The sequence below is a fragment of the Acanthochromis polyacanthus genome, chromosome 11, assembly GCF_021347895.1.
Source record: "Acanthochromis polyacanthus isolate Apoly-LR-REF ecotype Palm Island chromosome 11, KAUST_Apoly_ChrSc, whole genome shotgun sequence".
Lineage (NCBI taxonomy): Eukaryota > Metazoa > Chordata > Actinopteri > Pomacentridae > Acanthochromis > Acanthochromis polyacanthus.
This window is the reverse complement of record NC_067123.1, coordinates 37,584,695-37,612,258: the sequence shown is the minus strand read 5'-3', so window position 1 is coordinate 37,612,258 and position 27,564 is coordinate 37,584,695. Positions and strand designations below refer to the sequence as shown.

The 27,564-nt window shown below is 45.3% G+C and overlaps 1 protein-coding gene across 2 annotated transcripts; it reads left to right on the top strand.

Moving 5' to 3' along the window:
- Positions 1 to 3,883: 3,883 nt before the first annotated feature.
- Positions 3,884 to 27,089, top strand: LOC110955195 (adhesion G protein-coupled receptor B1-like). Of its 2 annotated transcripts, none has more exons than XM_022200085.2 (32): positions 3,884 to 4,445; positions 7,680 to 8,586; positions 9,495 to 9,644; positions 9,733 to 9,831; positions 9,970 to 10,131; positions 10,553 to 10,717; positions 11,881 to 12,045; positions 12,152 to 12,316; positions 12,422 to 12,523; positions 12,635 to 12,741; positions 12,851 to 13,045; positions 13,188 to 13,256; positions 14,406 to 14,514; positions 15,050 to 15,193; positions 15,288 to 15,357; positions 15,596 to 15,698; positions 16,111 to 16,154; positions 17,951 to 18,077; positions 21,471 to 21,574; positions 21,706 to 21,808; positions 21,936 to 22,086; positions 22,193 to 22,262; positions 22,367 to 22,433; positions 22,526 to 22,611; positions 22,765 to 22,936; positions 23,050 to 23,145; positions 23,260 to 23,299; positions 23,443 to 24,065; positions 24,167 to 24,202; positions 24,309 to 24,413; positions 24,658 to 24,708; positions 24,942 to 27,089. In XM_022200085.2, the coding sequence occupies exons 2-32, from the start codon at positions 7,884 to 7,886 to the stop codon at positions 25,137 to 25,139; spliced, it is 4,581 nt and encodes a 1,526-aa protein (XP_022055777.1). In that variant the 5' UTR covers positions 3,884 to 4,445; positions 7,680 to 7,883; the 3' UTR covers positions 25,140 to 27,089. The 2 variants fall into 2 exon arrangements, with proteins under 2 accessions (XP_022055777.1, XP_022055776.1); XM_022200084.2 differs by having other exon boundaries at positions 9,967 to 10,131.
- The last annotated feature ends 475 nt before the right edge of the window (positions 27,090 to 27,564 follow it).

The window sequence follows — 27,564 nt, the reverse complement described above, 5'->3', positions numbered from 1 at the left end:
TGCATGAAACGGACAATTTCAGGGAACATCTCAGTTAATTGGATTCTCAACTATCTGCCTATTGCACAAAACAAGAGCCACGGCACACAGACGACACAGCTGACTTATTACACAAGCACCTGGAGGACATGCCGGATGTTCTAGTGTGGAGTAAACCACAAAATACAGATGCAGATATGTAGGTATTGGAGTGTCAGATTGAAAAATATGAGTGCATTTGCATTAAACGAGGCATCAACATTGAAACTTAAGCCTCTGTGATGGTTTTATTACCCCCAAAGTGGAGCAAGAACAACTTCAAGTGCTTTTGAACATATGCAGCCACTTGATTGTGCATGACTTTCAGTCAAAATCAACTCAAAATCAGCCGTTTAGCTCTTCGTTCAAGCCAAATACACTCTGCATTCTGCATCCTGCCAGCAAAAATTATTCATAAATTCCATATTTTCTTCTGTTTGTGTCATTATTCTGTCTTTCTAATCAAGAAAAACCCTGCCCTCCTCTGCACTGGTTTGCACATGAACAAGCTCCTGCAGCTTCATTTAAAAACAGCACCATCTAGGGTTCATCTCCCATCATAGCTGCAAGCAACAGGAAGGCAAAGGAGGAACTTAACAAGCAGGGCCTGCTCTGAAGAAGTCTGGCATGGTGCAGAAATCAGTGCCGTTCACTTGTTCTCATAAGAATTGTCCCAAATTTGCACTGTTGCTACTTTTGCAGTTGCTCACTTCACTGAGAAATCTGCATCCTGTGAGTCAGCTATATGAGGGGATTTGCCTGTATGTGACTTCAGTGTCTCTTTTCTGGAAATATAAGCGCTTTCAAAATATCTCTACAGTGAGAGGGATTTCCTGGCTCTTGTGGACAAGAGTGTGGAGGCAGTAGGTGGTGAGGCGCAGTGGTGATTCCTCAAAACTTTTTTCATTTTTTCATTCTTTCGCACTTACTTATATGGGCATTTGTTTATGTAACTGTGCCTGCAGCAGCCCACGCCTCCCTCGTAAATGAGCACTGGCGAACCAGGAGGCACTCGCGGTTCAAAAAAGCAAGTGCAAATGTTCGGAGGGGGGAGTTCTGGTTGTCTAGAATTAGATCATTGTGTATCAGGCCGTGGTGCGTGTTTGTTAATTACTCCCACATTAGCTGCATGCATGCACACGCGACCACAGCTGGAGTTTTGGCCGCTGACCTGCTCTGGTTCAGTAGCTGGAGGTTAAACAGCTTTACTTGAGGTCAGCAGACACAGATACTCCACATTTGCTGTCTTTTTTTTCTTTCTCCAGGCCTTTTGGAGTTTTTCCACCAGGCTTAGTACCGCTAACTAACATCATCACAACTCATTAATCCTCCTGGTCCCCTGCCACCCCCATTTAACATGCAAAAGTCTTTGACTAATGGGTCAAACTTGTCTCCAGCTTCTCACATGCTGGGTTTCTAAAAGCTCATTTAATTACACAGCTGGGCATACATTTGGTACATCCATTGAGAAGCCCTCTGCACAAACAGCCAAAGGAATATAGGGTGAAATTTGATATTTCTCCTGCTTTTATCTACATGAATAAACCTGCGATGGAGGCTTTACTGGTGGAGAGGTTTGTGGGATTTGTTCATTCTGTGATAACCTCATAAAAAAGTTAAAATGAAAGTTTTTCTGCTCTCATCTTCTCAGTGATGCATTCTGTCACTGCAAACTGGATCCACAGAGCAAATGAGGTGTATTTTTATGACTAATATCAAATATAAGCAGGGTACAGCATTAGAATGAACTGAAAGTACTTTAATTACTGACTTCTCGCTCCCACGACTGTACACATGTATGTGGTGATTATGAGCTCTCATGGCTGTAATATACAGTATCTGAGAGCAGAAGGCTGTGGGTTCAAGTCGTGCTGCGTGGCAAGAGGCGCTGCATATGTGTGACGTGACTTCTGTCGCAGGGTTTTGGTTTGTAGTGACACATTTTACTCGTACGCATGTGAGGAGAAATACAAATTTGTTCTTACTCATGATTCTGGCGTCACAACCCTGAGGTCCAAACAGCAAACACGGTTCCACTGCAGCTGTTCTCATAACTGTCTGAAATGTTATTAAGTGTAACTCGCTGAAGGGATTTGGCAACCGTTTCCACACACTCACAGTTCATACGTGCTGCAAGAAAAAGAGCAAATGCCACCTCCATATGGCAGCATTTCTAGGTCCCTGGATAGAAGGTTATCCACACAGAATAAAAGAAGATGCTTTAATTACAGATTCATTGTTTACTCAATCCAATAATGTATTTTTTACTATTGAATACTATGATATTCATTGAAATAATGCAAAAAAAATAACTACTGAGTCAATAAAACAATCACAAAATTGCATATTTATGACACTTGATGATACAAACTGTTTTAAAGAACTAAAGCTGTCACCAACTTCACCAATCTCATGACTAACCACTAAGTTAGGAGCACTTTTACACGCTTTAATAACTTCTGGGGATGATTTCTTCTCATTTTCCACAATCAGAAACTCACTATGTAGGTTATTGCCTGTGTCTTAACAGGGGTGATATTTAGGGCTCTTTAACGCAGCCTGAAATTGTGGAGTGCGTTCAAAATAGACCACATTTTCCAGCCTAGATGCACAGAGAACACTTAGTCCTGTGGGTCACCTTAACCAAAGGTCAGGTTAGCTCCAACAAACCCTCAATCTGAGGCACATTCCTCTAAATGCACCAGCGGGAACTAATTAACAGAGGAGGAAATTACATTTCTGTGTTGTTCACTAAATTATAGCAGCAATTTCCCCCCTAAAAAAGATCCGTGTCACCACAGCACAGTGTGATTCTGCACTCCCACTGGTCTTTGAGGAAACTGGGGGACATAATTGAAAAAAAGGACAATGATTGATGACTGATGATCCCTCCTATCAGCTCCTGTGTTCAACACTTCCTGACTCACGCTGTTTAGACAGGCACTAATTTATTCTGAGTGAGCTTTTTTTCTTCTCTCTCTCTCATGTAGTTTTGCAAGAAGAGGATTGCAGCCAACATTACACCAACAAGCCGACACCCACGTCAGGTTATCCCTTTCACACTTTGAGAACTACCCAGAGCCTCCCACATCCCCAGAGAGAGACTGTGTGAGAGAGGGAGGGAGGGAGGGAGGAGGCCTATTCCTGTGTGCATGTGTGTGATTGTCTATGTAAGTGTGTGTTTGTGTGTGAGAGTGAGACAGACAGAGATGATGTGCACGCCCGTGTTTCCTCTCCTGCACCGCCGCACCTCCACTTTTAATTGGTTGAGGAGATGCTGTCACTGCGTGTGCGTAAATCGTGCATTTTGCACACACGAGTTTACAAACTAACTCACATGACACGAGTGCTTAATAACTTTAATTGAATTTTAATGTGCCCTAAACAGAGCGAGGGATCATCCCTTAATGCCCTGAATGAACACGTGAGAGTGAATCCTGTATTGTTTTTACATGTATTGAATAAATGCATGGCTGTTTATTAAATGATAATGTATTATAATAATTCATAGATCAGGGGTGCCGCAGCTGCGCCTCTCTGTGCGCATTGGAAAGTCTCATGGCGATGTGAAGACAATTCATTTTCGTGCCTGCACACCTTTCCCATTGATCCTCTTTCCGGTATACCTTTGGCTCTGCGTTGATATCTGCGTAGTTTGGTGTTCATAATCATTTGTCTCTGTCTCCCTGCACAGATCCCTCCCCTCTCTTCAGACTCCCTCCCTCCCTCCTCCGTGCGCTGACATAGTCACTCTCACACTTGCGCACGCACACGCGCGCTCACACAAACGCGTCTCCCCCGCACACTCCCCTCCCCGTCCTCTGGTGCTGTCTCATTCACTCCAGCACTCCATCCACGCACTGACTTCAACTTGAAGCAAGGGGGGGCGGGGTTGGATAAATAGCTCCTAGAGGAGGCCACAAGCTACACTGAGACTGGACCCACTTGCAGTGCAAAGACCACAAGCAAGAAGACTCCGAAGCCGGGAGTAGAAGTACCAACATTTTATCCTGGAGCTTAGAGAGAAAAAGACAACCGAGACCACAGCGTTTGCTTCTACGGACTGTCTGCTGGAGCTCCGATATAACCAATTTGTCCTTTCGCTATACACCAGTTTCTCTGGATATAGCAACTAAACACAGTTGGTAGTAAACTCTTTGGAGTTTGATAGAGTCACTTTATTTTTTCTTTGCTTGTGAGAGTGGACTGCACTGAAGCTTGGGATCGACCTGTCCGGGTCGGGCTTGGACCTGGCGCGTTCTTTCAGCGGCTTCAAACACTGCGAAAGTTTTGGCCAGAGCGCCGACCCGAAGACTTTGAGTCGAGTCAGACTTTGAGATCAGCAGCTGCTACCCGAGTCCAGATCCGAACCAGCTGGACCAGAGGTTAGAGAGCCACTGACGAGACTTCAAAGAAACGTTTTCAAGGTAAGGAGACACGAACAAGCCTCGTGGTTCTTTGCGCTTTTCCGCGTCTTTTCTGTGATACGTAAAAGTACAAGTGTTGCCTCGTGTATGTTTCCATGTCTATGTTGAAGCAGAGATGGTTGAAAGTTTCCACAGTGAGGATGAGTGACGTGTTTGACTTTTTTCTGCTGCTTCCGAGTTTCAGCACCAGAGTCGCTGTCCGTGGTGCTGAAACTCTTAACCTCTGCTGAAATGTTCCTGCAGCGTTTCTCTGTTGCATTGCTTTCTGCGTTATGTTTCAGCTCCTGTGTGCAAAACTGTTTCTTCCCATAATCTTCACTTCCTCTACAGATCTCTTGAACTGTTGGAAAGTTCTCGCAGCACTTTGCCGCTTCAGCAGCCAGATACTAGAGCAGCATTATAGTACTTTGTCATGCTGCTACATCAAGGCGATGTGACAGCTCAGCACCAGAAAGTTGGGCTGTGGCAACAGGTTGCACAGCTGAACTTTCCGGTTTGCTCGTATTATTTAGACTGTATGGTAGGTTTGAGTGCAGGTGTGGAAGATGCAAGGCAGTTAGGTTTCACAGAAAGCTGTCTATTGCAGATGCTTTTTGCAGCAGACATGCTTTAAACATCTCTAGTAGTTCAATATAAGACCTGAATGAAGATTTTTGATAAACTTGCACAAAAGGTAAAGTCTATGCAAGTGAGAAATGAACAGATTCTTGATTTTCCCACTTTTCTAGAAGAAAGGAGTTAATTCAAACCCTGTAATCCTTGTCTGTATCTGAAGAAACACACTCAGTCTCAAAACTTAGCCCCAGGATGCCTGGACTTCATGCCAGCAATCTGCAGTGATTTGTTTAGTCCTATTGTTTGATGTCTTTGCTGTCACACAGCTTTGCAGCAAAGCCATCTAGTGCTCTAGTTTCTTGCACACGTGCTGCAGGAAAAGGAAGAAAAAGCACGAGCAATTTGTGGGGAAGGATGACCTGTAAGGATGCCACGAAAATGGCTTTTTGCCTCAGCAAAGAAAAGAATGAGGTGTTCTGGTTGTCAGTCTATGTCTATTGCACTTCATGCAGTTTCAATCACGGGGGGAAAGAAATCCCATCTTCAACAACACTGAGGCAGAAAAGCTTGTGACAGCTGGAAAATCACAACCTACAGGCTTTCAGGGTTTAGCATCAGATGAAAAGTAATTGGTTTTCTCTAGTATATTTAAATTTTATACAATTTTTATCTCTGCAGGGAAGCACTGTCCTATCCTCTTCATCACTAATGGAAATCAGTGTTTACTCCAGGGTATCTTTTTACAGCTTTCATGCAAATTATTTAATCACCTGCAGACGTTCCTAAACAGCCGGTGAAAATGCCACATCTCATCAAATGCGTGCACATTTATTATTGCTTTACAAAGTAGCCTTGCTTCTCTTGCTTATACGCACTGTGTTTGCAGTAACTCTAATGAGACAGGCTCCTACAAAGCTGTGTACGCCAGCATGAATAGAGAGCATGTCGCTGATGATAATTTTTGCAGTTTTCGTGCTTTTTCACACCGACCTGCAAAAAATAAACCCTGTCTCCATAACAACAAACTGCTTGCTCTTTTGGCTGCCTGCTATGCAGAAATGTTGTTGACGACAGCAAGTGGACCAAGCAAAGGGAAGGGACAGAAAGATGGGTGAGGAGGGGGGAGGGTGGGGGAGTCTGTGTGGCAAAAGAGCACAGCAGCTGAGTTCGCTCATGACAGCTGGACTTTTCACTCTGCGCCTCATCAGATACCCATTCATGGAGCTTCCGGTTGTTGGGAGGCGGGAGGGAGGGAGGGAGGGAGAGAGAGACTCACCTCCACAAAGCAGAGGTCTCTGCTGCGTTTCTCACAGAGAGGAGAGGGAGGGAGGGAGGCAGAGCGGGAGGCAGAGATGTGAAAAGAGATGCCAGGAACGTAATTATGAGTTCTCTGCTTCAAGAGTGCAGGTGCTTCTCAAACTGACTGTCGCTATAGGTGCCAATTGTGCTACTGTGTCTCTGCACTGCCCCTCCTGTATGATGAACCCCTTAATCACAAACACCACATGCATGCCTTTAATGCAAACTGAATTACATCTTATGGTTCCTTTATAGAGACACAATGCAGTTCCTGATCACAACTTATGTGTAATGTTTCACAGTGGATGATGTTCTTGACGTGTTCAGCTGATAATAATCACTGAAAAAAGAGTAAACACGAAAATGTGAGAAAGCAGAAGAATAGCCTTGGTTGCATGTGAGAGATGTTGCTGAGCAACAGTGTTCCTTCGAGCTGTAAGGAGCCTCTTCCGTTTACTTCTCTTGGTCCAGTCGGGCACAGAGACATTGACTTTGACTCTGTGCTCTTTCTTAATGCAGGATTATTTACATAATGACAGAGCTCAAAGTCTCTGCAAGATAAAGTGAGATTTAGATAAAGCATGTTTGCAAAGTAGGTAACTAAGTGCAGAAAAGTCAAGAATACTATGGATGCTTAATTTGTATGCATGCAGCCTCTTTGCAGAGGAGCATAAATGCATGATTAAGAGTCGCTTTTAGTGACTTACACATGTAAAATTTTCATGCATCTGCCTATAACATGTCTGCATTTGAACTAATATGCAAGATGCAAGCGTGGCAATAATTTGTCACTCCAGATGCATTTGCTATTTAACTTTATGCTGTGGTATGTAATGCAGGAAATATTCCCAAAGCAATTGTTGAGATGCCACAGCAGGGTATGTAATCACACCTCACCACGGACGCAAACTATCCATTTCTCTTGTTTACCACTCAATTGGAGGAGTGCACTGCACAAATAATGGAACTAATAAGCGTCTGCGGTTGCCAGTGGCAATGCTTCTATGGACGTCAGACTGACGCACATGATTCGCAGTACAGTTCAGTGTGTGGGAGGAAAGAGCAAAAGCTTGGAGATACCAGCTTGCTGTGAAGGACTGTAATTGCACTAAGCAATTATGTGCAAGAACAGGGCATTTTAGATCATTGAAACATAGCCTGAAACACTGTGATACAGATCAGAGGCAGATCCCTGATGCATAAATATTAGTTTGACAATAGTCCAGTTGAAATGCGGCTCATGAATATTTTGGAAAACAATGCATTGTATTAAAAGAAAGCTCCTGTCTTGTATGCTAATATCTGGTCTTTTGTTATGATTAATGAGATGTTGGAGAGTAATGACAAAATTCTTTCCCCTTTTTCTTCATTTCTCTGCAGCTCCCTCTCTGATACAGACATGACATACTGTCTGAAACACTAAAAAGTATAAATCCAACAATTCTTCAGAGAGGTTGTCAAGATAACTAAGAGATCTGAAACAAGTGCAGTAACTTGCAACAAAGAAGTCAAAGAAACCACTTGGTAAAACCAGCGGTCACAGATCCAACAACTTCAACACCGTCCTAAGTCTAACCCGACCCAATGGCGTGGTCAGCTCTTACGGGCCCCTGTGTGGCCCTGATCCTGCTCTTCTTCGGTTTGACTTCCTGCACTCCCTCCGGCCCGGCCTCCGCCACCTGTGCCACCCTGGAACAAAGCCGCTTCTTTGGTGTATTCTCCTCTACGACCACCCTGCCATCCACACCATGCTCCTGGACCCTGCAGAACCCTGACCCTCGCCGCTACACCGTCTACATGAAGATCACCAAGCCCACCGACTCCTGCGTGCCCCGCCAGATCAGAACCTTCCAGTTCGACTCATTCATCGAGACCTCCCGTACCTACCTGGGCATGGAGAGCTTTGATGAGGTGGTCAGGCTGTGCGACGCTTCAACCACTGTCACCTACCTGGAGTCTAGCAAGCAGTTCCTTCAGATCCGCAAGGTTGCCCCAAGAAACGGCCTGGAGATCGTGCAGGGGGAGAACGATGTCAGCGAGTTCAAGGCTGAGTTTCTGGTCGTGGGAAAGAGGAACCCGAGCATGCCTGCTTGCCAGATGCTGTGCCAGTGGCTGGAGAAGTGCCTGTCCAGCAGCACCCATGATTATCCCTGCGGCATCATGAACACACCCTGCCAGTGCTGGGAGGCCCCAAAGAGGAAGCCAGGAAGCTGCTACAGGGGTGGTGTCTATGTTGAGAAATGCCTTCCAGTTCCCAGAGACAACGGACGCGACGCTGAGATTATCAGTAAGTTCATAACATGACCCAGCTTGTAGAAACAGAGTGAAAGAAAAACAAGGTAATCTCAAGAGGTTCAGGCAGACATTTAACCTCAAAAGAAACAATCAAGAACAGCATGTTTTGCTGTGGTTGTTGTGTTGTTTCGTAATGCCATCTACCTGACTGTTGATTGGGTGGGTGGGTCATGTTCCCTAGGACTCTGCAGCTCTGCAGGACGTCTCCAGGCCTGCTTTCACTCAGTGTTTGTGTCTTAGGAGTTGCTCAGGGTAATGAGCCTTGTCTGTAGAGCAGAGGGGTGCAGACAGAGGATGTGCACTTTGCAGCCACAAAGTAATGAGAAGTAAATCAGAGGTGTTAGAGAGATTTACCTGCATCTCCAACCCTAAGTGGTAGGACCTCCTCAACTGCACACATCACTAGTCTGTCCATCTGGTCTTACTGCTTGGCAAGGAGTCTGGGTTTACGGAGGAGATAGAGGGCATGTTTGTGTTCTAGACTGGGGCAGAGGGGGAGGTAGAAAAGAGCACAAAGACCTAACAGTTAATCGGCAGCAGAGATCGAAGCGCTGCACTTGTGGTCGCCATAGCAACATGCCAGTCGTCCCTCACACACACAAATGCCGCTCTGCCACGGTTCACACCGAGTGGTTAAAAGCAAACAATCACCATTTCAAATGGAACATCTATCAGCGAGAGTGCTCACAAAGAGTCCCCCTTGCTCATCCTCTGCACATAAAACACTTACTACTCTCTTTCAGACTTTACAGATGAAGCTAAACAATGTTTGCTGACACATGCTTTTGAACACTTTTTGTGCTATGTGTTCCAACCTTTACACAAATTAGTTTCTGCTACATCATCATAGTTTCTTCCAACTTTGCTCAAAATCTTTCTTCTTCTTATCTCTTCCTGCAGAGGGCTGGGCCGGTTGGGGCCGCTGGTCTGTGTGCAGCCAGGAATGTGGCGGCGGAGTCCAGGTGCGCAGCCGAACCTGCCAGCCCGAGGATGGCGTGTGCGAGGGAACAGTCGAGGAAGGACGTGCCTGCAACCCTCAGCCCTGCATCGGTAAGCCCACTTGCTAATTTACTCACTTTAATTGCTGCAGTTGGCTCAGATCCAGTACAATAATCATGGAATTTTCAAATTGTCTCAGGCAAAGAACGCAACAGGAGCCAGGGTCTGAGGGCCATCATTGGTTTGAAGAGAGACAATGCTGATGATGCCAACCATGGAGTTGTTGCCACCCAGACAGGTGAGACCGAAAGACGTCGAGCACATTTTAAAAAGTTTCCTTCCTGCAAAGAACTTCCAAGAAGCTAAAGGTGCATCTGAGTCCAGCTAAGTCTTAAGTTTGTTGTGTTGACCATCCAATTTGTCTTCTCCACAGTAGATGCTAAAACCGATGAGTGGTCCCCCTGGAGCTCGTGCTCAGTTACCTGCAGTGAGGGTTGGCAGAGCCGAACCCGTGTCTGTGCCACTTCCTCCTTCACCACCCAGTGTACTGGACCCCTGCGTGAGAACCGACCCTGCAATAACACCGCTGTCTGCCCCGGTGAGTGCCTGGTTGCTCTAATATGAGGGGGGAGATAAGTGGGAAAAAAGAGAGTGTTATCTAGAAAAGAAGCTAGGCACACTTTGTGAAGTGCACAATAGAGGCGAAAACCATCATCTCCTAATGATTTCCATTTGTACAGCCACAGTCACAAAGGAGAAATCAATAACAAGAAGCAGACAAGTTAGAGAGGCAGTTTTGAGCTTTCACACTCTGAGATTTGAATTGTGAAAATTAGGCTGCTGTTCAATATCAAGTAAATCTCTCAAGAAATGCTGTGAGGTTGTGTGGAGGGCTGCTCCACCTACTGGAGAGTTCATAAAATGCACCTGTTCCACTTAGACATTATAAAACTACAGTGAATTGGAAATAGCAACTTGACATTTTAAAATACTAAACTAAAACTGCTCCCCATTTCTAGTGGATGGTGCTTGGGATGAGTGGACCCCCTGGAGCTTGTGCTCATCCACTTGTGGTCGTGGTTATCGTGACCGTACCCGCACATGCAAGCTGCCCCAGAATGGAGGAGAGCCATGCCGCGGCCCTACAAGACAAACCAAGTTCTGCAACATCGCTGTCTGCCCCGGTAAGTTGGAAGAATTCAGTACTTTTTCATATTTCTGTTCTAGGTTTGGCGGCACACAGTATAATGTATAAAAGAGATGCATTTAATGTTGTTAGAGCTTGTATTACAGCCAGTTTTGTTCCTTTACTAGCTTACTAAAAAATTCATGACTGTCATTTCAGCTAACTGATTCATATGCAAGAGCTAATAAAACCACTTAATGTCATCACCACCATCACAAACAGCAACTGCAGTGGCGGCTTGACATTACACCTGACGCATCACAGTAAAAGCCCCTGTGGGCATTAGTCAGCAGCTTCATAACAACCACCAGTGAATCACGCTGCGCTCATGGTCGGGCAGCCTATTAGAAGTTGAGTCCGTTCCTACTCTGCCTCCTACTCATGTGCCACTCATTTTAAAGCAAGACACTGCTGCTATTGTTTGCTTTTTTCAAACTTTTTCCACATCAGGTTTAGTGATGTACGCTTTCATTTTTTTTTAAAAAGTGATTTAATCCAGATACTGTGCTGCTGCAGTTGCACTTTAACATCAGCAGATGTCTCTGTGCACCACAACTCCTGTTAATGCATAAAACAGAGAAAGGACCAAGTCATTACAGAGCGATGATTATACAAATCATTTACAGCGAGGCTTAGGAAATTAAGTCTTCCTTTATGACCCATTTGGCAGAATAGAAATGTTTTTTGACCAATCTAGTTTTTTTTAAAGACTGCACATTTAATAGCAACAGTCTGTTTCTAAGTGTTTTAATCATTTCAGGCATATTGTCCTCCCAAATATAAATTTCCAATATAAAAAGCATTTTTCTTTCATTATGATTTTGTGCTCCTTTATTAAAAATTAGAGTGATTTTTATAGTAGTGTGGTGGTAAAAGGTTGGTCTCCTGATCAGTGTGATTTCTGATTTCAGGTAAGTTGAGTACATAATAATGACACAAACTTGATTCTAGCTTTAAGGATCTTATAGGTTCATATGTGCATACAGTTGTGTTTAAAGGACAGACAGCTGAGCTCCAACTTTCTGTTTCACTTAAACTCATCTAAAGTAGGCCACGTGAAATGTTAATAGCATCAGTGAGTGATGCCTGCAGCCTGAGGCTCCGTCTTGTCCTCACACTGGCCATAACGCTCTCCCTATGCATACCTCTGCCTCCCTCTAGTGGACGGATCCTGGAACGAATGGTCTGCCTGGACTGCATGCTCTGCTTCCTGCTCCAACGGTACCATGCAGAGGACAAGGGAGTGCAACGGGCCATCCTACGGGGGTTCAGACTGCCACGGGAGCTGGAAAGAGTCAGCCAACTGCTTCCTGAAGGAGTGTCCCGGTAAAGATAAAAAGAAAAACTAATTTGAGATTTACCATCCAGATAAAATAGAAATTAATCATGCATGTCGCAGTACAGAGTTCATGGTGTGAAATACTCTTTACAGTTGATGGACGCTGGCATGCGTGGACCACATGGGGAAGCTGCAGCAAGACTTGTGGTGGAGGAATCCAGCAGAGACAGAGAATCTGTGAAGGGCCTTTCTTTGGAGGAGAACCTTGCCCCGGTGAATCTGGAGAACAGAGGCGCTGCAATGAGAAGAGATGCCCCGGTTAGTGGCTCCAATACGACTGAATTAGTCTCAGTGCATCACAGCCACAATACAGAATCAAAGTGATTATTCAGTGCATCATACCTGATTCATTTAACCTTTCAGAGCCCCATGAGATCTGCCCTGAACAGAACACTGGAGATATAGTGTGGAAGAAGACCCCCGCTGGAGACATGGCTGCCATCGCCTGCCCTGCTGATGCTTCAGGTACAGAGACTGGATGCTGATAGTGCTTTGTCTTTATTCCTGGTTAGACTTTATCATCCCCCCCCCCAGCGGCTTTGCTAACAACAAGTGTCTGCCTTCTCTCCCTACCAGGTCTGATTCTGCGTCGGTGCTCCCTTGACGCTGTAGGCCTCGCTTCCTGGGAGAACCCAACTCACATCAAGTGTGTCTCCAAGAACTTTGAGAACATTCAGATGCTGGTGAGCTCCCAAAAACATACATCATTAAAATGCCTTTGTTCTCAGATGGCTAATTTTCCCAGCGGTGTTGCCAAAAATTCAGCTTAACCTCTCGACTCTTTGTCTGCAGTCAAAGGACTACATCTCCAAAGCTCAGATGGGACAAAGTGTGGATGGAGTCGCTGAGGTGATTTCTCGTCTGAGATTCTCCTCTGATGAAGGCGCCAGGTACAGCGGCGACCTCTTGGCAGTCATGGAAATCCTGAAGAACACCACTGAAGTGTACAAAGGAACCAGGCTGAGGCTGAGCAACGCTGATGTGGAGGTAAGTTGGGTTATCTATGTACATATTTTAAAAATAATATCCTGCATCACTCACTGGCTCATCATCTCTGACCAAAAATAGCATCCGCTTAAACCGAGCTTTGCATCTTCTTACACCTCTGTCTCCGTTTAATGATCCGCAGAACTATGTCCAGACCATCAGCAACCTACTGAAGGAGGAACATCGTGACAAATGGGAAGAGGCACAGCTGGTATGTGATAAGAGGGTGTATGTATGAGTGATTTAGAGAGCGTATTAGCAGGGGAAGAAAATAAGTCTATTATGCTAGCGCACTTGTGATGTGTGAGGGACAAAAACAGAGCTGTCAGAGTGTGGATGACAAGCTTATGGGGGGAAAAAAAAACTAAATTGGCTGCGTTGGCCGGGTGGGTAGCTGATTAAAATTAGCAATTGCCCTTTCTTTCTCCCAAACATTCAATTAGAATGCAATAAAAGGACAATGTTGGGAGCTTAAAAAAGACAATCACAGGAAAAGAGGCATTAAACTACATGCACAGAGTTCAATTTATCATCCAGCACTACCTAATTTCTTTTAACTTACTCATAAGTTTCTTTTAAAACAGACTTAGCAGAACTTCCTGATCACCTGTTGACATATCCTCTCCCCACATTCATGACACTCCATGAATGTTCCTGCTAAAGCGATGCAGTGAAAACAGCTCCGACTAATCGAGCTCCCTAAGGGATGTGAAACTGTTGGAAAAGTTCGAGAAACAGAAGCCTCCCACTGTGGAGAGTAAGCACATATTTACGCACAAACCGAAAAACAGGAGGGTAAATTACCAAGGCCACTGCGACAAGAGAAAAGCACTTCAAGGTGACAGCAACAGAGAGAGAGAGAGACTGAATCAGGGGAAAATCACTACTCCCACTCTGCAATCTGTGAGTGTCCATGCCATCCTACATACTGATGGCTGTTGTAAAGAGACATAGACAGTACATCGCATACAAGCACACACCATGCGCCCACATCGCTGCAGTTCTGCGTCAGAGACACGCAAGTCAGGCAGCCCTCCCTTCCACCGAACAAGAGAGAGAGAGGACAAAAAAAAAAACAGAGTATGAATCAACAGCCTGCCCATTTATGGCCTTAAGGAAGTTCTGAGGTTGCATAGCAGCAAGAACTGTGCTTTTTTTTTCTTCTTTCAGTCCACTGCTGAGCACTCTGAAAGAAAAAGAAGTGCTAGTTGAACTGGCATAAGAGCAGGGAATCTAGATATGGTCAAGTAAGGCTTGCCTGCAGTTGTGCTAATTGCATGTAATGAAACTGAAATGAATGTGCCCCTTCTCCCCATTTTTGACCCTTTCCTTTCTCTCTTCATTCTTTATTTTTCTCCAGATGGGTGCCAACATTAAAGAGTTCCTCCGCCTTGTCGAGGACTTTGTGAACATGATCGGTATGCAAATGAGCGGCTTTCAGGACATTTATGAAGTCACCGAGAATTTAGGTGAGCCCTAATTTCCTCTGCCAGCTGCTCTATGCTCATGTCTAGTCGGGATGATTTGTCCTTTCTCCAGCCAGAGAGTCCATCAATCTTAATCTCGCCTGCGAACCGGAGTCCGTATAAGCAGCAGCAGAATGCATCAGTTATCACCCTGACAAACTGTCAGGCCTGTCAGCTGTAGCATTATAACTTGTCTCCTTGATGCTGTGCGAGTATATCTGGCACTGCACACGTGTGGCTTTCACACAAACTTATCAGTCTGTCGGGTACAGTAAGAATAACCGAGTGTGAAATGCAAACGTCACACGCTTAATCACTTCACTGTGACTTGTGTGACTTGTTTTTGACTGTAATGTCGACATTCTCACAGGATTTAGTGGAAAATGACTCCTATGGTCAGAAGCCAGAGTGTCTTTGGCACCGTTTGCATCATTTTGTTTAGACAATTCTTTGGCCAGCAATAGAATAGGAAAAACTGTGCAGAAGTCGACGATCTTTGCTAACAAGCGGCCCCCCCCCCCATCTTTGTCCCTTTCAGTGCTGAGCATCCACAAGCGCCCAACAACCAGTAGCTCCAACTTCACCTTCCCTGTCAAAGGCTGGAGAGGGATGCTGGACTGGGTCAGAACCTCTGAGGAGAAGATCTCTGTGTCCCGTGATGCTCTATCTATTGAGCAGGCTGGTACGATCAAACAAACAAAGCAATTTGATGGGAGATGAACCAATAAACAGTCATAAGAATGTGAGTCTGAGCAGGTATTTTGTGTTTGTTCCAGATGGCAGTGATGCTTTTGTGACCGGCATTGTCCTCTACAGAAACCTCGCTTCTATTCTGTCCTTCCAGAGGTAATACAATTTCTCAGCTCTTATATGTATGAAACTGGCCTTCCATGAAATATATTTTGTAGTCACAAGATGGCGCCTCAGTGTCAAAACACTCATTCCCTTTATGCTCCAGTGTTTTCTTACATTTATGATTTCATTTTTATTGTAAGGCCTTGCAGATATTTCATATGTTACCGCATTCATTCTGCCAGAGTGTCTCATTTGCACCACACTGACTGTGCAATGTCCTTCTCCCCAGCAACACCACCCTGATCAACTCCAAGGTGGTGTCGGTAATCGTCAAGCCCACCCCGAATCTCCTGTCGTCCCCCGTCGAGATCGAGTTCCCCCACCTGAACAACGTAAGTTACCGAATCTAATGGAGCCTTCCGAAAAAATATCAGCCCCACTCACCACAGTGCACAGAGCCTGACATTTTGCTGACATTTGCAGTGACACTGTGACTTTCACTTTACTTGTGTCTGCTGAAAACGCCGGCAAAAGATCACAGCACGACCAAATGGTCAGCCGATGATGACGAGAAATCATGCGCAATAATTAGTCTGTGCAGCTGATAAGAAGCCGTTTTTAGCTTCATGCGTGTATCGCAAAAAAAAGGGGGCGTGCAGATTTGGTGAGAAATGTGGGCAGGTGGCTGGCAGCAAGCTGTTGCATTTCACACTTTTATAGTAAGGTGTCCCAACCTACACATTTCCTTTTTTTTTCTACAAGAGATTCCTAACACTGCCTCCTCCATCTGTCTCCTCTTTGCAGGGCACTATGAATGAGACGTGCCTCTCATGGGACGAGAGTGAAACGTAAGTTGTTTTTCCTGCTTCAACCATCACTCACATCTATTTATTTCTTCCTCCTTTTTTTGGCTCATCAGCTGATCTACTTGTAGTTTATTTACTCACATGTAGCCAAGATGCTTCCATTCTCCCCCTCTAAGGCTTTACACACGACAATGCTTCATCCGTTTTTCATGTCAGTCATTTCTGATAAGCAGGACAAAGCGTGTTTATGTTGACCTGTGTTTCCCAGACAGAAGCATCAGGACTCAATCAGCTGACTGACGTAGTTACTGCATGGCACACAGACTTCAGAAATGATCCACGGTGGTTTTAGCTGAGTGACACTTCACTTTGATCTGTCTCCTGCATCACTTTAAATGAACCACATCCTCAGGAGGGGAACACACAGTCTCCTAACCTCATTACATACATCACAGTGAATCTGCTGCAGAGCCTCCGGGTCGCACAGCCTCACTGCTGTTCATATGTCATTGCTGAGGTCAATGATCGTGCTGTTTGGGATGTTGGGGGGGAGGGGGGGGGGGGGGGGTTAGAGGTGCTTTGTGCATTTGAATGACTGGACCTGGATCACTCAGCCCCAGGCCCACGGTGCCCTCCTGAACAATTCACAGGTGGACCATTTGCATTTAGATAGATTTGTATACTTGTGGAGGGCCGATAAGAAATGCACCTGCACTCAACACACCTTCTTTTACATAAACCACAACAACCAGCAGAGTCGGTGCATAAGCAAAAGCAAAAAAAAAAAAAGTATTGGAGGAGAAAATGTAATTAACTCATATACTTTCAGAGGGAGGGCTATGTGCCTCCAGTCAAATTAGATTCATTTTTGACAGCGGATGTGATTAATGGCAGGATGGAGACACAAATGGCAGAGGATGAAGCTCTGGCTGATGGCAGAGTTTGGGGGTCACTGTTTGCTTGCAGAGTTGCATATGCTTGAGAGCACTCTGATCACAGGAAGTGGTCCATTAGCTTCTCCATCACTGGATGTTATCCAGATGGATACCGATAAAATAGTCCGCGGGTCGCACTTGCTTTTTTTTTTTTTTTTTTTTTTTACCAGCTTCCTGCTTTGCAGCACAATTCAGTATGCAACATTTAGCCCATCTGCATGATATGGCAGCACCCATTAGACTGTGCAGCCAAGCCTAATTCTGTCATGATGATTTTTGCCCTGTGGCTGGCCTCCCGTGACCACTCAGGCTGGACCTACAGGCTTTATTGCCCCCTCTGTATCCAGTCAGAGCGTCGGGTTGCTGCTAGTTGCCTTTAACTCCTCTGTGCTTTCTGACATTTACTCAAAATGGAAAAATATTCATAATTCAGACTGTCTTCATCGTGTTCCCTTCAAAAGAGGGAACAGGCTGTCTATTGTCTCCAGTGAGTTGGACAAGTGTTGGAAATAATCTGAAGAAAAAGTGCAAGAAGTGATACAGATCATGCAAAGGAAGACTTCCTAATTAATCATGCCACAGATGGCCATTAATCACAAAGAACATCAAAATGCATACTGGGATGCAAACCTCAAATTATGTTAAAAAGAAATGTCAGAATAAATAAATCAATGTTTTAGTGTTTAAATGTTACATAAGAAGTAAGAAAAAATGCATTTCTTTTCATTGGGTGAGTCCAAATTCATAAGGGGCAAACCAAAAGTAGGATTTTTCTTTAAATATAATTTCTTCCCCCGTTAAAATCTGTAACAAAAATCTCCTAAAGAGCCATTCACACGAGAGATCTGTCAGCTCTCTCCTCTCCTAACCCGTCGCTGCCTTTCCCTCTCCTTCCCTGTGCAGTTCCTCTCTGCTTGGGTCTTGGTCTGCTCGGAGCTGCAGAGCGGTCCCCGTTCATTCATTCAGAACCAAATGCGTGTGTGACAGCCTCTCCACCTTCGCCATCTTAGCGCGCGTCAACTTCGACTCGGTAAGTCACAATATTGTCTCGATTCTTTTCTTTGTGCCAACATTTTATCTTCAGCGTTTCGTCCAGTGTGTGTGTGTTTGTGTGTGTGGCTGCGGTGCGGTGCATTTAGGACTTGTTGTTTTCGAGGCGCTTCGCTGTAGCGCTGCCTGCCTGCTGCCTGCGCTCCTTTGTCTCCGTGCAGCTGTCGGAGAATCGCAGCCAGGCTGGAAGAGATGTAGATAAAACCGAGCAACATGTTGATGTGCAAGGGATTGCATTTTAAATTTAACACGTTAGGAATTGGGTTTTGGCGATTTTTTTGCAGAGAGCTTGTGGATTTGATGGTCGTTTGCTCGCAGGCAGCTCCACAGCCTAATTGAACAGATGAATATTCCCGCTGCACTGGGACTGTAGCTTATAGATGTTTGCATTGCAATTAACAAACAATATCCCGAAATTAATGATGCAATCACTCAAAACGACTTTCTGCTCTTTTGATAACCTCTCTCTTTTTGTTTAATTTCCAATCATGCATGATTTTGCATGATGCATCTTTACAAAAACTACACAGACGGAGTGCAGGGTAACTTTAACTGAATGGCAAAAGCTGCAAAGATCGTGCCATTGTGCATTGCTGTATTTTCATGCGCAAACACAATGTGTAATTTTCCCCCCTTTAGACTGTGTTGCCTCTAAAGCTGCTCGCTCTCCAGTTGCCGTGGCAACGGCTTCTGCAGCGCAAACTCGGCCTGTGTGATTTTTGATAACCGAGATGCTGAGGGGGAAAAACACACACACGCACACACACACTTGCATGCACACATGGCCCCCTCCTCTCCTCTCTGAACAGCCCCTCCAGGACAGAGGAAATAGTCTGTCCATCACAGCTCAGATCAGATTGCTGCTGCACACAATAAACAATCAACAGATGTCTATTAGTTTGGAGTTGCACATTTCCTCCATCTCCTCCTCTGTTGAGTTCTGCAGGCAGATGCAAAGCCAGTTTTCTGAATTTGGACCGCAGTGCATCTCTGCAGCTGTTAACCCCCCCTCCCCCAGACCTGTTGTTTACATCCTAGATGGGGTTTGTGTTGCTGCTGCCAGTCCGAGCAGCGCTTCCCATATTTGTTATACCCCCTCCTCCTCCTCCCCTCAACCTCCCACAACAGTAAAAAGGCAGCTGCGCCAATCATTCCGTCTGCCAATATCTCTGAATTCTCGATTACATCCACCCCCCCTCCCCCTACCTCCACCTCCTCTTCCTTCTCCTCCTCCTCCTCCTCCTCCTTCCTCTTCGGCCACAGCAGCAAGCCTGAGAATGCCAGAGAGGCGGACCAATGAGAGACAGACGTCTGGTCATGCACTGATGGTTCCTCCTCTCTCCCTGCTCCCCCCACCACCACCACCATTCGCTTGCCTCTCCATCCATCCTTTGATGTGTGCTCTGGACATTTTCAATAAGTCTTCTTGCGATCCGTATGAGGAACAGCAGCAAGAAGTCGAGAGGCAGAAATAGAGACGAGTGAGGAGATGTGAAAGCAGTCAGATACTGCAGCGTGTTATCTTGCATCCGATGTGGTCTCATTTCAGGAGTTCTGAGATATCATGTGTGCTGCAAAACATGATGGGCCCAGGGGAGCAGCCTGCACAGTTAGTACAGCAGACGCCCTTGACCGCTGCTTTAATCAATTTTTTTTAAATTAAAAAGGTTTCTTTGCACATTTTTCTTCAATAACTCTTTTAGATTGATTCAAAATGAGAACATGTGATTCGGTCAAGGACGGGCAAGAGACATGCTTCATATTTAGGTCAAACCAGCTGTCTGGGTTTCACTGAGTAGCCCGTGGTACAAGATTCAACCCAGATATAGAGACTGAGGGAAGAGAGAAGAGGGAACAGAACATACTGTATCAACCGTGTTGTTTTTTTTCTTTCCCCAGATTCGGTAAAAAAAGCTAAAGCAAAAAGACAACTTGCCACTGCTATCTGCCATCTGCTTTGGGGCGCTTCTGATGTAGCTGGATAGATTTTGAGACAAATTTGCCACACTAAATTAGTCTTTTGGCTGCCATAGGCTGGACTTCACCAGCTGTGCTTGGATACCAGAGCAGCCTATGTGGAGCACATATTGAGACAGAGGGGAACACTCCTTCAAGGCTCAGCACTGTGCCACTTAAATTCGAGGACGCTATCAACAATGGCAAACGTATTAGAAGCATGCTTCACATACGCCCGCAATACAAGAATTTATGGCCATCATAAATCAAATGAAGGCCAAAGCAGTGTCTGTTTCTTTCCCCTCTATCACTGCTAATTTGATACCTGCAGATTTATTACGTATCAGGGCATTTTCTCACTCACTTTTTTTGAGACACTTAGATGTTTTTCATCTTTTTCTTTTAACGCATCATTAAAAATATAATCACACCATTTGTCAGTGAGGGATTCTCTATAAGTATGCCAAGCAGTTCTCAACCAGCTCACATGCTTTGTGGTGATGACAGCTTGATCAGAGGTGTTAAAACCTTATTAAAGCCATGAGAGTAGGTGTGAGACAAACAGAGATTATAAGCGCAGCTCTCTGCTGAGGCGCCAGGGCTTTGTGAAGACTCAAGCAGCTGAGATTTGTGTGTGCAGCAGTGACCCGTTGGCCCGCCAGGTGAATGAGCAGCAGGGAAGACAGGCACAAAAACAATCCCTCCCATGTTTGCTCCACCAGAGGTTCGGTGCCAGGGCTGTTTGAAACATGGGACGGTCACAGCCGCTGGCAGTGGCAAGCGCTGAGCTGCTGTCAGAGATCAGAAGGGCAGGTGGTGGCAGATTAATGCACAGGTGATAATGGTCCACCTGTTCACCTCTCTGGGGATCGACAAGGAGCTGCCGTTAGTTGGCACAAGTACACCAAAATGGTGAGAAGAAAAGCTAACAGGGAGAGAAAGGAGGAACACAGAATGTCTGTCAGTGATTGGAAGGCCGCTGTAGCACCTTCAACTAATGAGTGAATACAGCAACCCCCCCCCGAACTGCACCTACCAATTAGCCAACCCCCACTTTCTTGCTTAACAGGGAGAGATATATGTGTGAATTCTGCTCACCTCATGTGCTGACTGGAAAGCCCAATGGAGGAGCACAGTGACCTCGACCATTTGTTTAGTTTGCTGTTCCATCTTTCTGGCATGTTCACCTTGGGGTCACCTTGCCTCAGCCATGGCCTGATTGTGCCATTCAACTGTTTGCCTACAGGGAGCTGTCTGCTATTCCAGATAGCACACATACCCAGAGGCTCCGTATCCGTATGTGTGTGTGGTGGTGGTGGTGGGGGTGTCTCATTGCTGGTTTCTCCTCTGCATGAATGCATTTGTGTGTTTGTAATCAGCTCTAAGAGGTATGTTTGGTCTTGTCTCCTTTCTGCAGATCATGGACAAGGCACTGCTCCCATCCGTGACTCTCATCGTTGGCTGTGGGGTCTCCTCCCTCACCCTGCTGCTCCTCATCATCATCTACGTCTCCGTGTGGAAGTAAGTAACCCCTACGACCAACGTCTGGCCCCATCACCCTCGAATCTTATACCCTGTGTTCTCTGGTTTCCCTTCCCTCTGCCTGTTCATCCCCGAACTCATTCTTTCCTTCTCCTGTTTCAAAACTCCAGGTACATCCGCTCAGAGCGCTCCGTTATCCTTATCAACTTCTGCCTCTCCATTATATGCTCCAATGCTCTCATTCTTGTCGGACAAACTCAGGCTCGCAACAAGGTATGCCAGTCCTCCAGCCAATCCTAACCTCTCTCTCAAACCGTTTTTTCCTGCTTTGGGGACTCTGGGTGTAGCATTGACACAGATTTCTGATCTCTCTTCTTCCACTCCTTCTGGGTTCCCACAGGTGGTGTGCACTCTTGTGGCTGCTTTCCTGCACTTCTTTTTCCTCTCCTCCTTCTGCTGGGTGCTGACAGAAGCTTGGCAGTCTTACATGGCTGTCACCGGTCGTCTGCGCAACCGCATCATCCGCAAGCGCTTCTTGTGCTTGGGTTGGGGTAAGAGCACCTGTCTTTATCTCCACTGCTTTTCCTTCCCCACCTGTGTTTTCTCCTTGGCTTTTTACCTACTAGGCTCTAACTTTGCATATTTTCCGTCTTGCAGGCCTTCCTGCTCTGGTGGTGGCTGTGTCTGTGGGTTTCACCAAAGCTAAGGGATATGGCACCGTCAACTAGTAAGTCTGAGCTTTGGACTGTTGCATTTCTCTCTTGTTCTGCATTTATTTTAAGAAAACTCCTCCTTTTGGCCAAGCACTCATATTCTTCTTCTCTTTTCTAGCTGCTGGCTGTCTCTTGAGGGTGGACTCCTCTACTCTTTCGTTGGCCCTGCTGCGGCTGTTGTTCTGGTTCGTATTCTGACTTTGCCGATCTATACTCTGTTTGTAAATGCATCACCCATTTTTGCATCGTCTCATCCATGTTTTTTCCTTGCAAACAGGTTAACATGGTGATTGGCATTCTGGTCTTCAACAAACTGGTATCCAAGGACGGCATCACCGACGTCAAACTGAAGGAGAGAGCCGGGTAGGTCCTATTGATCTTTTCTGAACACTGGAGTATTGCGCTTATCACCCTCATCAGTACAATAACAGGTTTATTGATGGCATGCTTTGATATCAAGCCTCACAATCAAACAACAGGAGCTGTGTCTAATCTGTTGTTTTTCGCATCCTGCAGCGCATCACTGTGGAGCTCTTGCGTGGTTCTGCCCCTCTTGGCCCTCACCTGGATGTCTGCTGTCCTGGCCATCACCGACCGCCGCTCTGCCCTCTTCCAGATCCTCTTCGCCGTCTTCGACTCTCTGGAGGGTTTCATCATCGTCATGGTGCACTGCATCCTGCGTAGAGAGGTAAGAAAAACTGTTAGTGTAGAAAAAGTACGATGAATTGAAATAAAAATTATAGTTGCTTTGTTTGCAAGAACATAGTGGACATATTCCTGAATTTTCTTTCCATCCATTAGGTTCAAGAGGCAGTAAAGTGCAGAGTAGTTGACCGCAAGGACGATGGAAATGGAGACTCTGGCAGTTCCCATCACAATGGCCACACCCAGCATATGGTAAATTTCTTGGCTTATTGCCTTTTTAATGTCTTGAGTGCCTCTTGCATTTAGTCCTAAATGAATATGTGCATACATTAAACACTGATAGAATGTTTTTTGTTCTTTTATCAGCCGTCTGATAATGAAAAGGATGGAGATTCAAGCAGACAAGGTGAGCCCCTAGTACATCCGTTTTGTCTTCTCTCCCCTTTAACCGGTTTCCCTCTTGCATTTAAATTTCTGTGAGTGTTGCGCTTTAAACCTCTGATTTATTAAAGCAAAGCGTCAACTCTCTTTGGCATTTTCTCCTAAAAGGAATGAAGAGCTCCTCCGAAGAGAAGATGCCTCCTCCTCAGCTGCCTCTCCCCATGGGATCCAACTTCCACACCCTGCCATCCAACCCCAGCAAGAGTCACATGCAGGCTGTTCCTGAATACTCCAGCCACACCTTGACCCTGAAGAGAGAGAAAAGCCGGCTGGCAGGAGGAGTCGACCCATCCTGCGGGAAGCCCGTGTACGTCTGTGAAGGGGAGCTCTTCCAGCAGCTAGATGCCGATCTCGCTCGGGTTCAGGCTGAAGGCGGTGTCCCCGATGGCAGCGGCTACGTCCTCATGCCCAACACCACCTCCACCCTGAGGTCTAAGCCCAAAGACGACCCGACGAAATACAACATCGGCGTTGAGCAGCTCCCACAGGCCAGACTCATGCACCTCGGTGGACCCTTCGCTGAGCCCCAGGCTGCCTTCGGAATGAAGTCCATCCCCCCTGACCAGGTCAGCGTGTCGTTTTCAGAGAGAGACTCACCCATCCAGAACATCCACAACATGTCCAGCGAGTCCCACATCACCCACAGCAGCCTGGAGAACACCTTTGAGTCCATGAACTCCATGATGTCCAAGAGTGAGACGATCTCCACTCTTTCCATGAGCTCCCTGGAGGTAAGAGGAGATGGAACAATTGTTTTATGCACTCTTTTGTGGTGCTTCTAATGTGTATGTGAAACTAAACCACTTTTCTTTGTCTATCTTTTTCTTTGCAGAGACAGAAATCTCGTTATGCTGAGTTGGACTTTGAGGTAAATATTGTTTGCAGAGTCTCTGAAAACATGATAAATCCCATGTGGTGCATATGAAATGCATTGTAGCGAGCACAAATTTTAAAAATGTTTTTTTCTACTCTAGAAAATAATGCACACCAAGAAACGCCACCAGAACATGTTCCAGGACCTGAACAGGAAGCTACATCATGCTGAGAAAGACAGAGAGTCTCCTGCTTCTGACAGCAAGGTAGCATATCGTGATATTACGCTCATCAGCCATTTCCATTGACATTGATTTTCAAAAAAATGCAGAGTAACAGATAAAGAGTAAACAAAACAGAAATAGAGGGGCAGTTTTCTTGCTAAAAAAAAGAGTCTCTGATATGAAAATGACCTTATTAAACAATGTACAACATAGTGTATCGAACTATTGTTGTCAGTATCTTGAGGTCATTTGAATAAGAATGTATTTTCTTCCTTCCTTCTTACAGTCTGTGAGATGGAGTGTGTCTTCAGGAGGAAGTGACAAAACGAACCACAGCGTGAGTGTTTATATACAACCTCACCGTCTCAAAATTTACAGTCTCTAAATAAGACACACCATCAGACACTGCTCATGCCTCAAGGAAAAGTCATTTTGCACAAATAGCTACATGACTACCATTATTGCAAGAATCACCTCTGATGAAGCCCATTTCATTTTGATTAGATCAGGAATTGCTCAGGGCTCATGAGTGACACCAGTGCTGAAGTGGCTCCTCTTTGTATCCAACAGGACAAACAACAGGCTCCTATGGAGAGGCCGTGGGAGGGAGTCCGGGGAATACCGCAGTCACCCCCTGCATGGGTGCGCAAAGACCTGGAGCCCCTAGCTGCCTCGCCTCTGGAGCTGCATTCTGTGGAGTGGGAGAAGACCGGCACCACCATCCCTCTGGTGGGGCAGGACATCATCGACCTGCAGACAGAGGTCTGAGGGGGAGGAGGGAGGCTAGCGAAAGCCACCTGATTTCACCTCGGTCACCTTTTTGGTTTGGGATTGGGATCCTTTACGGATAGTATAGCGGAAGCCAAGAGAGGGAAGAAGTGAGAAAGTAGGTCCCAGAATCAATGTCTTCAAACCCTCAGCCAGAGCAGGAATGGAAGGAGAGAATGAGGGATGGAGGAGGAGTGGAGGTGTTGGTGATGTTTAATGTAGCTTCTCTGTGTGGACTTACCAGCACCTCTTATCTGAGTGCTCTAAAGGTCAAAGGGTTAGTGGAGCAGTCAGCGGTGTCCATGGACCAGGACTGTCTGTGGTTCCATTAACGCTTCACTTGGAGTGAACCCTGCAGCCTGGGTTTCAGAAGATGTGGTCGACATGTCTGTGCTTCTTTTTTCCTTCAACTCAACATTGGAGAAAAATTTAAATACTTTTGAAACGGTGCGTCCTCCCTGCTATTCGGGAGGACCAGCCGGAACTCTTGGCTGCTCTTCTTCCAGCCAAGTTACCTTCCAAAACAGGACAAGGCAAGAGAGCATAAGGGACCAGTTTCATGCTCCAGTACTCCAGCACTTATTAGATGGGCGCACACATTTTGTTTTTGAGCAGTGGATTAGCTTATTATTTACATTACTTTACTTTCTCCAGTTTTTGTGTTTGCACCGCTTCACAACTGGAATTGCTACTCCAGAGCCAAAAATGGGACTCTGTGCTGAGAATATTACTCAAGCTTAATCACGCTGATAGTGCTTCTCATTGTTGTTATCACCACGGTTATTATTATTACAGTGATTATTGCTAATGTTATGATTAGCTCTGTTCTTGTTGAGTTTCTAGACTTTATTTTGATTTTTCATTCCCCTCATGGCTGCCAGGCACAAGATTTATTCTTCAAAACAAACAAAAAAAAAGGATTCAGTGCATCCATAATGTGTTGTGAACCCATATGGACTGCATCGGGAAAAACATAGGTGGTGGTTAGTTATCCAACATTTCCTGGTTCCTCCAGTATTCTGCTTTGAAACCAAAACACCAGCACCAGGATGAACACAGACTCTCGCATAGGAAGAGCAGTGCACTCTGGGAAACGCTGGATGGAAACGTGAGGAAGCGGGGGATACAGCCCCCCTCTCAGCTGGCACAAGATGCAGGCTCTTCCATGTTGCACATGTGGATATAAAGGGTCAGCGTGACCTTTCATCATCGCCCTTTTGTTTCTCAGCCTTGCAGGACTCTTGGACCGAGCAGAGGCTCCTGGCGCTGATTTGACTTCCAGTGCGGCGTCAGGTCCTCGAGACTTCAACACATTTGTGTTTTAGCCATCAGTGTGAAATAGTGCAATATGATGGGCGCTTGATGCTCAAGCAAGACTGATACTATGATTTAGGCAGAGTTTTTTCTTACCAATGTTTCAAAACTTTTATACCATCTTCCTCATATTTACAGAGCATATAGATGCTTTATGAGAATATTGTATAACAAATCTGTATTAGTAATTCAAAGAATTTATTCACTAGAGATTTGTTAGCACAAGACTCCATATTTGGAGCTCTATGTGACAGGTAGATAATTGTACTTCTATAAAGCAAACATTATATAGAATGAATGATAGCTTATGAATATCTCCTAACTGTGATTCAGGATATTTGTCATTACTCTCTTCGCTATGTAGCGATGAGTAATCGAACCTCATCTCTCCTGTAACCGTGTGTTACTGTAACCTCGTCAGTAACTCAGCAGTATGTACTACCAGCCAGTTCCCCTGTCCTTTCAGATTCCTCTGTCCAGCCCGATTCATACCTCAAGTTACTTGTATGGAAAACCCATTTGTACTTTCTTGTCACAACGTTGTTTTTATGTTCTGTTTTATCTCCTGTAAATGTACAGTTTTCACAGCACAAAATGAATGTGACTTATTTCTAATAAAAACACATCTATATTACATATTGTGGAACAGTTTGGTCCTTGATTTACGACAAACGATAAACACGGTATAATGGTGAAACACAATTTTGAATTTCATATTCTCTCATGTCTTGTTGTGATCAGATTTAGAGCAAATGATTGAACAACTTCTCCCATAGAGTCAAACTGGCATGTTGTCTGACAGTGGTTTCTAAAACCCAGAACAAACCAAATCAGTACCTAAAAATAAGAGCTCACAAGAACAATAATGAAGGAACTAATGGAAAATGCTGCAATATGCACAAAGAAAGACAGAGATGGATTTTGAACTCATGCCACATTAAAGTCTCTGGCAAACATTTCAGTCTCTAAATATAGATGTGATTTGCAGGAACATGAAACAGCAATCTCCAAAGATGATAAAAGCGTAATTCTGCTCTGATCTATTTTCATGCTATGCAGGGAGGCAAATCAATACCAAAAAAAAAATGAAGCTGAGTAATGAAAAAACAAA

Coding starts and splice junctions, on each gene's coding strand:
- LOC110955195 (XM_022200084.2), top strand. CDS start 7,884: ATGGCGTGGTCAGCTCTTACGGGCCCCTGTGTGGCCCTGATCCTGCTC. Junction 12,742..12,850: donor TTGAGAACATTCAGATGCTG/GTGAGCTCCCAA, acceptor CTTTGTCTGCAG/TCAAAGGACTACATCTCCAA. Junction 22,612..22,764: donor AAACTGAAGGAGAGAGCCGG/GTAGGTCCTATT, acceptor CGCATCCTGCAG/CGCATCACTGTGGAGCTCTT.